The 12,500-nt window shown below is 48.4% G+C and overlaps 1 protein-coding gene across 1 annotated transcript in view; it reads left to right on the forward strand.

Annotated features, from left to right (window-relative positions):
• The first annotated feature begins 2,671 nt into the window (after positions 1–2,671).
• LOC140471289 (gametocyte-specific factor 1-like) overlaps positions 2,672–12,500 on the forward strand; it is a 27,148-nt gene continuing 17,319 nt past the window's right edge. The window contains 3 exon segments of the mRNA XM_072567271.1: positions 2,672–2,797; positions 2,800–2,825; positions 7,212–7,338. Of these exon segments, the coding sequence (XP_072423372.1) occupies positions 2,725–2,797; positions 2,800–2,825; positions 7,212–7,338 (226 nt within the window). The 5' untranslated portion in view covers positions 2,672–2,724.

Below are 12,500 nucleotides of genomic sequence, written 5' to 3' on the forward strand. Positions count from 1 at the left end.
GTTTTTACCTCATGGTAAATTGTCCCATAGTGCCCAGGGATGTGCAGGTTAGGGTGGATTGGCCATGCTCAGTTGTCCCATAGTGCCCAGGGATGTGCAGATTAGGGTGGATTGGCCGTGCTAAATTATCCCATAGTGCCCAGGGATGTGCAGGTTAGGGTGGATTGGCCGTGCTAAATTGTCCCATAGTGTCCAGGGATGTGTAGGTTAGGGTGGATTGGCCATGCTAAATTGCCCATAGTGTCCAAGGATGTGTAGGTTAGGTGGATTGGCCATGCTAAATTGCCCCATAGTGTCCAGGGATGTGTAGGTTAGGGTGGATTGGCCATGCTAAATTGTCCCATAGTGTCCAGGGATGTACAGGTTAGGGTGGATTGGCCATGCTAAATTGTCCCATAGTGCCCAGGGATATGTAGGTTAGGGTGGATTGGCCGTGCTAAATTGTCCCATCGTGCCCAGGGGATATGTAGGTTAGGGTGGATTGGCCATGCTAAATTGTCCCATAGTGCCCAGGGATATGTAGGTTAGGGTGGATTGGCCATGCTAAATTGCCCCATAGTGTCCAGGGATGTGTAGGTTAGGGTGGATTGGCCATGCTAAATTGTCCCATAGTGTCCAGGGATGTACAGGTTAGGGTGGATTGGCCGTGCTAAATTGTCCCATAGTGTCCAGGGATGTGCAGGTTAGGGTGGATTGGCCATGCTAAATTGTCCCATAGTGCCCAGGGATATGTAGGTTAGGGTGGATTGGCCGTGCTAAATTGTCCCATAGTGCCCAGGGATGTACAGGTTAGGGTGGATTGGCCATGTTAAATTATCCCATAGTGCCCAGGGATATGTAGGTTAGGGTGGATTGGCCGTGCTAAATTGCCCCATAGTGCCCAGGGATGTACAGGTTAGGGTGGATTGGCCGTGCTAAATTATCCCATAGTGCCCAGGGATATGTAGGTTAGGGTGTATTGGCCATGCTAAATTGTCCCATAGTGTCCAGGGATGTGCAGGTTAGTGTGGATTGGCCATGCTAAATTGTCCATAGTGTCCAGGGATGTGCAGGTTAGGGTGGATGGCCATGCTAAATTGTCCCATAGTGTCCAGGGATGTACAGGTCAGGGTGGATTGGCCATGCTAAATTGTCCCATAGTGCCCCGGGATGTACAGGTTAGGGTGGATTGGCCATGCTAAATTGTCCCATAGTGTCCAGGGATGTGCGGGTTAGGGTGGATTGGCCATGCTAAATTGTCCCATAGTGCCCTGGGATGTGTAGGTTAGGGTGGATTGGCCGTGCTAAATTGTCCCATAGTGTCCAGGGATGTGCGGGTTAGGGTGGATTGGCCATGCTAAATTGTCCGATAGTGTCCAGGGATGTGCAGGTTAGGGTGGATTGGCCATGTTAAATTGTCCCATAGTGCCCAGGGATGTACAGGTTAGGGTGGATTGGCCATGCTAAATTGTCCATAGTGCCCAGGGATGTGCAGGTTAGGGTGGATTGGCCATGCTGAATTGTCCCATAGTGTCCAGGGATGTGCGGGTTAGGGTGGATTGGCCATGCTAAATTATCCGATAGTGTCCAGGGATGTGCAGGTTACGGTGGATTGGCCATGTTAAATTGTCCCATAGTGCCCAGGGATGTACAGGTTAGGGTGGATTGGTCATGCTAAATTGTCCATAGTGCCCAGGGATGTGCAGGTTAGGGTGGATTGGCCGTGCTAAATTGTCTCATAGTGTCCAGGGATGTGCAGGTTAGGGTGGATTGGCCGTGCTAAATTATCCCATAGTGCCCAGGGAAGTGCAGGTTAGGGTGGATTGGCCATGCTAAATTATCCCATAGTGCCCAGGGAAGTGCAGGTTAGGGTGGATTGGCATGCTAAATTATCCCATAGTGCCCAGGGAAGTGCAGGTTAGGGTGGATTGGCCATGCTAAATTGTCCCATAGTGCCCAGGGATGTGCAGGTTAGGGTGGATTGGCCATGCTAAATTGTCCCATAGTGCCCAGGGATGTGCAGGTTAGGGTGGATTGGCCATGCTAAATTATCCCATAGTGCCCAGGGATGTGCAGGTTAGGGTGGATTAGTCACTGGAAATGTTGAGTAATAGGGGTAGGGGAATGGGTGGGTTGGTCATCAGAGGGTCAGTGTGCACTTGCTGGGCTGAATGGCCTGTTTCCACACTGTTGGGATTCTATGAACAGTCTCAAAGATGAGGAGTCTCTGATGGGACCAATCTCCCTTGAGACCCGAGGATCTGGATCGCGGTCTTTGAAGGATCTGGCTAGAGCAGAGAGGGAGCAGTTGTCCCTGTTGGCAGAGGAACACAGATTTAAGACGATTGGTAAATGGAGCGATGATGACGCAGCCCGGGGGTTTGGATCTGCAATGCGCTGCCTGGGAGTGCAATGGAAGGCAGATTCAGGTGATGGGGTCATTCTCAGAACCGAAGTGAAGGGGTCAGGTTCGGGGAAAGGGCTGGGGGGGAGCGGCTTGTGTTGAATTGCTCCTTCAGAAAGCTGGCCCGGACATGACGGGATAAATGTCTTCTTCGTTGTGCTCCTGTTCACGACCTTTTTTTTAATTGAATGTATGTGAGGAATTTCTGTGAAACATTGCATTGCTTTTTAACACGAAATTCTGACTGAGTGCGTGTACAGAGTGCTCGCCAGGCTGCATGAAGCCTCACAGTTCCTTTGCCTGGTTCCTCCCCCCAGTAATTGTGCTGTGTCATCTTCAGAATGAGTTCCATTGATCCTGATGACCTCCTGCAGTGTCCCTATGACAAGAGCCACCGCATCCGAGCTTGCAGATTTCCTACCACCTGGTGAAATGCAGGAAGGTAAGCCTCAGAGGTTCTGACTGTTATCCTGCGACGGCCTGGCGCATGCAGCCACTTGCGTTTATTCTGCTGCCTTCTGGATAATTTGCTGTCCCGGTGTACTGCAGACGTGCCCTCGGGCAGCGTTTATTCAGACAGACGACTGGAGCATGCCGAAACCGGTTTTGAGGAGGCTTCAAGTAAGGCAGAGCGATGTGGAGGGGATTCCAGAGCTCAGGAATGTCACCAGCCCAAATGGCTGCCTGTGCTGGGGCAATAAAAACCAGGGGAAAAGGATGGAATGCCAGAGTTGAAAGTACCTCCTGAGGGTTGTGGGGCTTGTGGGGGGAGAGAGAGAGAGAGAGAGAGGTGTTAACTACAAGGGAGCTTGTTTCAGCACTGCTAATTCTCAGGGTAAGAGCCATGGTTGCAGAGGCTGAAATGGGATCAGAATCAGTCTTTTGTACTGCTAGCCCTTCTTGAAGGACCACGGATTGGAGAAAAGGGCTGGGAATCCTCCGAAACCTCTTGTTCCTTCTTGGGCTAACGCCCCTGCTCTTGTAGTTGGTGCGTGTAGTTCTGAGGCTCTGCGTACGTCCTGCTGCTTTTGAACATCCACACACAAACCTAGGTCTTTCGGCCCTCTGTGCACTCCTCTGCCCTGAAGTCTCCGCTTGCCTCTCCACATCCCTATTGCCAAGCTCTTCCACCTCTCACTTCTCAGTGTCAAAACAGTTTCTGCCCCACATGGGGCCCGTTCTGCCAACCTGCCAGTGCCCTGTCGCAGAGGGCTCGTATTCCTTGTTTGTCAAGCCTCCAAGTTCGGTACCGTTTGCAAATGTTGAATTTGCATTTCCTGTTTTTGAAAGCGTCGTCAGGCCTCGTGGAACGCCGCTGGCTGCCATTTTCCGGTTTGGAAAACAGCCATTTACCATCATTCAGTGTTTCCTCTCCTTCAGCTCCATGGCCCTCCAAAGCCAACACTGACTCTTCTGTTACACGAGTCTCCCATTTTATTAACCCTTGCCTTTTTGTGTGGGGTTTTGGCAAACACTTTCTTAACATCCGGAGCGACAGCATCCACATAATTCCTGCGGCGCCGTTCCCTGTGAGGTAAAGAGTATATGGATGATGCATGTCAGGCGAATTCTTCAAGCAAGGAACCAGCTGTATAAATTTGAGACCCATCATCTGACTGTACTGAGTGGATACTCACCTGGTCTGGCGAGCTTGTACCTTTGCAGGAAGTAATGGGAGGGACGATCGCAGGCAGGCTTGTCATAGAGTCACAGAGATTTACAGCACAGAAACAGACCCTTCGGTCCAACCCGTCCATGCCGACCAGATATCCCAACCCAATCTAGTCCCACCTGTCAGCACTTGGCCCAAATCCTACCAAACCCTTCCTATTCATATACCAAATGCCTCTTAAATGTTGTAATTGTACCAGCCTCCACCACACCCTCTGGCAGCTCATTCCATACAAGTACCACCCTCTGAGTGAAACAGTTGCCCTTTAGGTCTCTTTTATATCTTTCCCCTCTTACCCTAAACCTCTACCCTTTAGTTCTGGACTCCCCTGACCCAGGAACAGGACCTTCGACCCTCCAAGCCTGAGCCGATTCAAGTCTCCTGTCTAAACCTGTCGCCCAATTCCTAAGCATCTGTATCCCTCTACTCCCCACCTACTCGTGCATCTGTCCTGACACATCTTAAATGAATCTCCCGTGCCTGCCTCTACCACCTCTGCTGGCAACGCGTCCCAAACACCCACGACCCTCTGTGTGAAGTACTTGCCGCGTGTATCCCCCTTAAACTTTCCACCTCTCACCTTGAAAGCATGACCTCTCGTTATTGAATCCTTCACCCTGGGAAAAAGCTTGTCTCTATCCACCCTGTCTATACCCTTCATGATTTTGTAGACTTCATTCAGGTCCCCCCTCAATCTCCTTTTTTCTAATGAAAACAATCCTAACCTACTCAACCTTTCTTCATAGCTCGCACCTTCCATACCAGGCAACATCCTCATAAACCTTCTCTCAAAGTGTCCACATCCTTTTGGTAATGTGGCGACCAGAACTGTACTCAGCATTTAAAATGCGGCCAAACCAATGTCTTGTACAATGTTAACATGACCTGCCAGCTCTTATACTCAGACCCGGTCCAATGAAGGCAAGCATACTATGTGCCTTCTTGACCACTCTATCCACCTGTGCAGCAACCTTCAGGGTACAATGGACCTGCACTCCCAGATCTCTCTGCCCATCAGCTTTTCCCAAGGCTCTTCTGTTCATTGTATAATTTGCTCTCGAATTAGACTTGCCTAAATGCATCACCTTACACTTTTCTGGATTGAAAGCCATCTGCCACTTTTCTGCCCAACTCTCCAGTCTATCTGTATTCTCTGACAGTCCCTTATGCTTTCTGCTACTCCACCAATCTTCGTGTCATCTGCAAACTTGCTGATCATACCAACAGTGCCCTCTTCTAGATCATTTATGTATATTACAATCCACAGTGGCCCCAACATTGACCCCTGTGGAACACCACTGGTCACCTTTCTCCATTTTGAGAAACTCCCTTCAACTACTACTGTCTCCTGTGCTCAACCAGTTCTTTATCCACCTAGCTAGAATACCCTGCACACCATATGACTTCACTTTCTCCATTAGTCTACCATGGGGAACCTTATCAAACACCTTACTGAAGTCCATGTATATGACATCTACAGCCCTTCCTTCATCTATCAACTTGGTCACTTCCTCAAAGAACTCTATTAAGTTGGTAAGGCACAATCTACCCCATGTTGCCTATCACTGATAAGCCCATTCTTTTCCAAATATAAATGGATTTTATCCCTCAGTACATTCTTCAGCAATTTTCCCACCACTGACGGCAGGGTCATTGGTTGTAGTTACGCGGAATATCCCTACTTACCTTCTTGTACAGGGGGACAACATGAGCAACCCTCCAAGTCCTCCAGCACCTCACCTGTATTTAAGGATGTCACACAGATATCTGTCAGGGTCCCAGCTATTTCCTGTCTCGCCTCCCTCAGCAACCTGGGATAGATCCCATCTGGTCCTGGGGATTTGTCCACCTTAATAACCTCTAGCCTACCCAACACATCTTCCCTACTTATGCCAATGTGATCCAGACTAATCAAACTTCTATCTCTAATCTCAACATTCATCATGTTCCTCTCCTCAGTGAACACTGATGCAAAGTAATCATTCAGAATCTCACCCATTCTCTCAGGTTTGACACACATCCTTCCTTTGTTATCCTTTAGTGGACTAATCCTTTCTCTAGTTACCTACTCGCTTATATAAGAATGAAAGGCTTTGGAATCTACAGGTTATTCCTCAACGGCTTCCTTTTGCACTGTAATGAATCAGTGATGTTATCTCAACTGAGAGTCAATGCCTTTGACAGTGCAGCACTCCCTGGTACTGCACTGAAGCATGGGGGTAGATTTGTTTTTGTTCACCTGAGACCCCAATCTCTGATTGAGGTGAGAGCGCTCCTCATTCCACTGATGGAATGAATCCCAACGAAACACTCTGGGCCATTTCTGTTCCGATCTCTTTGGCTTTATGACTTGCTGAGTTTGGACCGAATGGGGTTCGCCTCGAAACTTCGACTTCCCATCTCCTCAGATGCTGTCTGACCTGCTATTCTCTTCCAGCTTTCACGTCTATCGACTCTGGAAGAGGGCTGTTTCTGTCATTTGCGTCTGTATCATGGATTCCTGGAACGGGGGAATGTTCACCCGTTTAACAATCGGGCATTCCATTCATTCTCACAAACCAATTTCTTTTATACAAAAATGACATACAGTTGGAATCAAAAATGTCCCACTCTCTCTTGCTGGCTCCGTCTGAATGTTATTGAGCTGGAATAATGCCCAACCAAGCATGCCAACTGCTGATAACATTGCACCAGTCCGAAGAACCCTTGAATTGTCGTCCTAAGTGGCGCCGTTAGTCTCTGGGCAGGGAGACCTTGCCTTCACCTTACCTCCGGCAAAATACCACCGAGAGTTATTGCGGTTGGAAGTCCGATTAAGTCGCAGCCCAATCTCTTGAGAGAGCTGGAACCTTGAACTAAAAGCCTGAGACCTTTGAGAAATAGTGCAGTTAAACATAATTATGTTACTGTGAAATTAGTGGGTGTTTTCCTTCAGTTTTCAAAATGGAGGCTGGACTTCCTGAGAGAGAGTGCCAAGTAATTTGGTCACATCAAATAAAAAGCACAAGCAAGATTTGACATTGAGGTTTTTATTTGAAATATTTTTTACTGTTTCACTCTGCGGTTTGTGGGCAGGAACTGTTTTGGATGCAGGTCTTTCACCGAGGAACTGGTCCTGAGTTAAATGTTTTGTTTCTGCGATGGCTTCACCGCCAGAATTTTCCAGATAAGGCTCGGAATTTGGAGTCCTGTCCTTTCAATGCAAGACACCGGATCCCAAAAGCAGAGATGAAGCACCATATCACTATTTGTGTAGACAAGAAGGTGATTGAGGAAGATTTTGGTAAGAACCCATATTAGATTTGAGGGTGGTTTAACTTTTCTTAATCCTTCTGTGAAACTGTTGCATGTTTTGGTTCTGGCTAGACCATGTATTTAATTTGTTTGTGGGATGTGGGTGTCGCTGGCTGGGCCCAGTGTTTATTACCTGTCCCTAGTTGCCCCTTAAGAAGGTGGGGGTGGTCAGCTGCCTTCTTGAACCGCTAGATAGACCCACAATGCCTTTAGGGAGGGAATTCCAGGATTGTGACCCAGCGGCAGTGAAGGAACGCCGATACGTTTCCAAGTCAGGATGAGGGGTGGAAGGAAACTTGCAGGAGGTGGTGCTCCCATGTATCTCCCGCCCATGTCCTTCTCGATGGAAGTGGTGGTGGGTTTGGCAGGTGCTGTCTGAGGGGCTTTAATGAATTTCTGCAGTGGGCTGTGTTCTTGCAGAGATGTGCCTGTCTGCCCGAGGTCGCCAGCCGTTTGGAGGGAACATCTGTGTTGACCAGAATCACCCTCCAGCCTTGAGTCGGTCCCTGCCTCAGCTTTAGCTGCTCACCCAGCATTGACCTGCTCCAGCAATCTGAATGAAACCGCCACTTCCATGATTCCCCTTCCGTTTGCAGGATGCAGGAGCACTCCAGATTGGCCAGCATTTATTGTGCATCCCACAATCACGTGTCAGCCAGACCAGGCAAGGCCAGCAGGTTTCCCTCCCTAAAAGGGCATTCATGCACCAGGTAGGCTTGTACAACCATCGCCAATGGTTCAGGGTCATCATGAGACCAGCTTTTTGCAGTGAGTTTGAATTTCACCAGTGGCCAGGGTAGGATTTGATCCCTTGTCCCCAGGCCATTAGCCTGGCGTCTCTGGATTACTAGTCCAGTGTGCTTACCACCACACCATTAGCTCCCGTCTTCATTTCACTGCGCCTGTCGGCCCGATGATCATGGAACGTTCACGGCACAGATAAAGAGGCCAGTTCGGTGGGTGCCAGCTGAACCCTACTTGGCAGCCTTTGGCGCCCTGCAGTTTCTGTGGCAGCTCCAGACCCCTCTGAAATGCATTGGGCGTTCCTGCCTCGACTAACTCTTCAGGCAGTGAGCTCTGGATCCTGACCTTGCTCCTTTATCTCCCTCTGATCGTTCTGCTGATCAGTTTAAACCAATCTGTGCCCTTTGGTCCCTGACCCCTCTGCTAAGGAAAATGGACCCTTCCCGTGCACACTCTCCTTTCCGCCTCACAACTTTGTACATCGCCATCGAATCTTCCCTTCGCCCGCTCTGTTCTTTGAAGAATGTTGCTGGCCAATCTCATCTTCCCTGTTTGTTTCCAGTCCTGCTAACTTCCAAATAAATCTCCTTGATACCCTCTCTGGTGCAACTTTGTCATTTTTGTGAGCGGAACTGCATCCAGCAGTTGGAACCTAACTAATGCTTGATTCAGTGCCAGAGTAAGCTCCCTGCTCGCATATTCTGCACATCAGGATTCCAAGTGCTGACTGAACTTCCCTATCCCTCTGTCTGCTCATGACAGGGATCTGGGGGGGCATTCCCTTTGTGGTCCCCCGCTTTCTCTACATCTCTGTGTTCGCCCATTAATTGAGTAATCCCTTGCCATGTCTGACCTCCAGAAATGTGTCACCTCGCGTTTTCCCAGATCAAAGTCTGCAGCTATCCTTCTCACACTCAACTGCACGGCCAATTCTTGTGTCATCTGAAAATGTCCTCTTCAGGCCCTCCCCCCATGTTTCCGCCCAAATTGTTAATATAAACCATAAAGCAGCAGTTTGCTTCGTCCTGCCCCTGAGGAACTGCACTGGAAACTGCCTTTCACTCGCACAAACACCTGTTCCTGCAATATCCTTTGGTTTCTGTCACTTGAGCAAATTTTGTCTCCCATCTTGCTGCCCTCCCCAGGATCCCAAAGTGTTTCTTTTTAAATCAAATCCTTTGAGGAGTCTGTCATATGGGACCTTGTTAAAAACTGTGCTTTTTCAAAACAAACATTCCATGTTAACCACATTAACTGCTCAAAACGTTCAATCAATTTGGAGGGCCGACAAGAGGGGAGGCTACTCTGGATCAGGTGTTTGATTTAGTTGGAGGTGAGCACTTTGGAGAGAGTGACCATCATTCAGTTACGTTTAGTTTCGCGATGGAAAGGGATCGGTACGTGCCACGTCAGGAGTTAACGATGGGGCAAGGGCAATTATAATGTGATTAGGCAAGAATTAGGATGCATAGAATGGGGTAGGAAAATGCAGGGGATGCAGACAATGTGGAGCTGGTTTAAGGAACAGATATTGTGCCTCCCTGTCAGGCAGGGAGGGAGTGATACGGTAAGGGAACCGTGGTTTACTACAGAACTTGCATCTCTTGTTAAGCGGAAGAAGGAGGCTTATGTGACGATGAGATGAGATGTTTCAGATGAGGCGATGGAGAGTTACAGATTAGCTAGGAAGGATTTAAAGAGACAGTTAAGAAGAGCAAAGAGAGGACATGAGCAGTCTTTAGCAGGTAGAATAAAGGAGAACCCTAAAGCTTTCTATAGGTCTGTGAGGAATAAAAGGATGACTAGAGTAGGAATAGGGTCAGTCAAAGTCAGAAGTGGGAAGTTGTATGTGGACCCTGTGGAGATCGGAGAGGTACTAAACGAATATTTCTCATCAGTTTTCACTCAGGAAAGGGAGAATATTGTAGAGGAGAGGAATGAGGTATGAGATACTAGACTAAAAAGGATCGAGGTTAGTTATGAACAGGTGCTATCAATTCTAGGAGGAGTGAAAGTAGACAAGTCCCCTGGGCCAGATGGGATTTATCCGAGGATTCTCTAGGAAGCTAGGGAGGAGATAGCAGAGCTTTTGGCTTTGATCTTTGAGTCGTCATTGTCTACGGGTTTAGTACCAGAGGACTGGAGGATGGCAAATGTTGTGCCCTTGTTCAAGAAGGGCAGTAGAGAAGACCCAGGTAATTATAGACCAGTGAGCCTTACTTCTGTTATCGGAAAACCTTTGGAAAGGATTATAAGAGATAAGATTTATAATCATCTAGCAAGCAACAATTTGATTTCAGATCGTCAACATGGTTTCATCAAGGGCAGGTTGTGTCTCACAAACCCCATTGAGTTTTGAGAAGGTGACCAAGCATGTAGATGAGGGTAGGGCAGTTGACGTGGTATACATGGACGTGGTTTAAAGTCTTTGATAAGGTTCCACATGGTAGGCAATTGGAGAAAATGCAGAGGCATGGAATTGAGGGTGATTTAACAGTTTGGATTAGAAACTGGCTTTCTGAAAGAAGGCAGCGAGTGGTGGTTGATGGAAAATATTCAGCCTGGAGTCCGGTTACGAGTGGTGTGCCACAAGGATCTGTTTTAGGATCACTGCTGTTTGTCATTTATAAAATGATTTAGATACAGGCATAGGTGGATGGGTTAGTAAATTTGCAGATGACACTAAAGTCGGTGGAGTAGTGGACAGTGTGGATGAATATTGCAGGTTGCAGAGAGACTTGGATAAACTGCTGAATTGGGCTGAGAGGTGGCAAATGGAGTTCAATGCAGCTAAATGTGAGGTGATGCACTTTGGGAAGATTAACAGGAAGGCAGAGTACTGGGTCAATGGAAAGATTCTTGGTAGTGTGGATGTGCAGAGGGATCTTGGAGTCCATGTACATAGATTAGATTAGATTTTTAGATTAGATAATTTACAGTGTGGAAACAGGCCCTTCGGCCCAACAAGTCCACACCGACCCGCCGAAGCGCAACCCACCCATACCCCTACATCTACCCCTTACCTAACACTACGGGTAATTTCCCATGGCCAATTCACCTGACCTGCACATCTTTGGACTGTGGGAGGAAACCGGAGCACCCGGAGGAAACCCACGCAGACACGGGGAGAATGTGTAAACTCCACACAGTCAGTCGCCTGAGGCGGGAATTGAACCCGGGTCTCTGGCGCTGTGAGGCAGCAGTGCTAACCACTGTGCCACCGTGCCGCCCTGAAAGTTGCCACCCAGGTGGATAGTGCTGTTAAGAAGGCAAACGGTGTGTTAGGTTTCATTCGTAGAGGGATTGGGTTCCGGAGCCGCAATCTTATGCTGCAACTAGATAAAACGCTGGTGCGGCCACACTTGGAATATTATGTACAATTCTGGTCGCCCCATTACAGGAAGGATGGGGAAGCATTGGAAAAGGTGCAGAGGAGATTTACCAGGATGTTGCCTGGCCTGAAGGGAAGGTCTTATGACGAAAGGCTGAGGGACTTGGGTCTGTTCTCATTGGAAAGAAGAAGGCTAAGAGGGGATTTGATAGAGACATACAAGATGATCAGAGGATTAGATAGGGTAGACAGTGAAAGGCTTTTTCGTAGGATGATGACATCAGCTTGTATGAGGGGGCATAACTACAAATTGAGGGGTGATCGATTTAAGACAGATGTCAGAGGCAGGTTCTTTACTCAGAGAGTGGTAAGGGCATGGAATGCCCTACCTGCCAATGTAGTCAACTCAGCCACATTCGGGAGATTTAAACAATCCTTGGATAAACACATGAATGATTTTGGGATAGTGTAGGGGGACGAGCTGAGAATAGTTCACAGGTCAGTGCAACATCGAGGGCTGAAGGGCCTGTTCTGTGCTGGATTGTTCTATGTTCTAACTTTGTCAGGCACCATCTTCCCTTAATAAATTCACATGGACTATCCTGGTTTAATCTGTGCCTTTCCAAATGACTGTTTATCCTGTCTCTGACTTGGTTCCACTCATCTGCCCACGACCGCCGTGAGACTGATTTGGATCGATTTTGCCTGTCCCCGTGTCTGTTTTGAAGCCAAGGTCCGACGTTAGCAGTCCTCCAATTCACAGTCCTGTGCCAGTGGGAAATAACGGCCAGAGCAGCTGCTGTTACCTCCCGAGCTTCTTGAACAGCCGGGGGAAGGCAGCATTTCATCTGACCCTGGCGATTTATCTGGGACGCTAATCCTGTTAATGCTGCTACCCTCCCTATGTTCATAAGGTCCACTGCCCTCTGCGCCTTGGCAAGGGAGATGGTACAACAGTGGTAATGTTACTGGCCTAGCCAGCCAGAGAGACCCAGGCTAAGGGACACAGGTTCAAATCCCAAGTTTCCATTCAGTTCATAAATCTGGAATGGAAAGCTAGTTTTGGTACTGGTGAC

The sequence above is a fragment of the Chiloscyllium punctatum genome, chromosome X (genome assembly GCF_047496795.1).
Source record: "Chiloscyllium punctatum isolate Juve2018m chromosome X, sChiPun1.3, whole genome shotgun sequence".
NCBI lineage: Eukaryota > Metazoa > Chordata > Chondrichthyes > Orectolobiformes > Hemiscylliidae > Chiloscyllium > Chiloscyllium punctatum.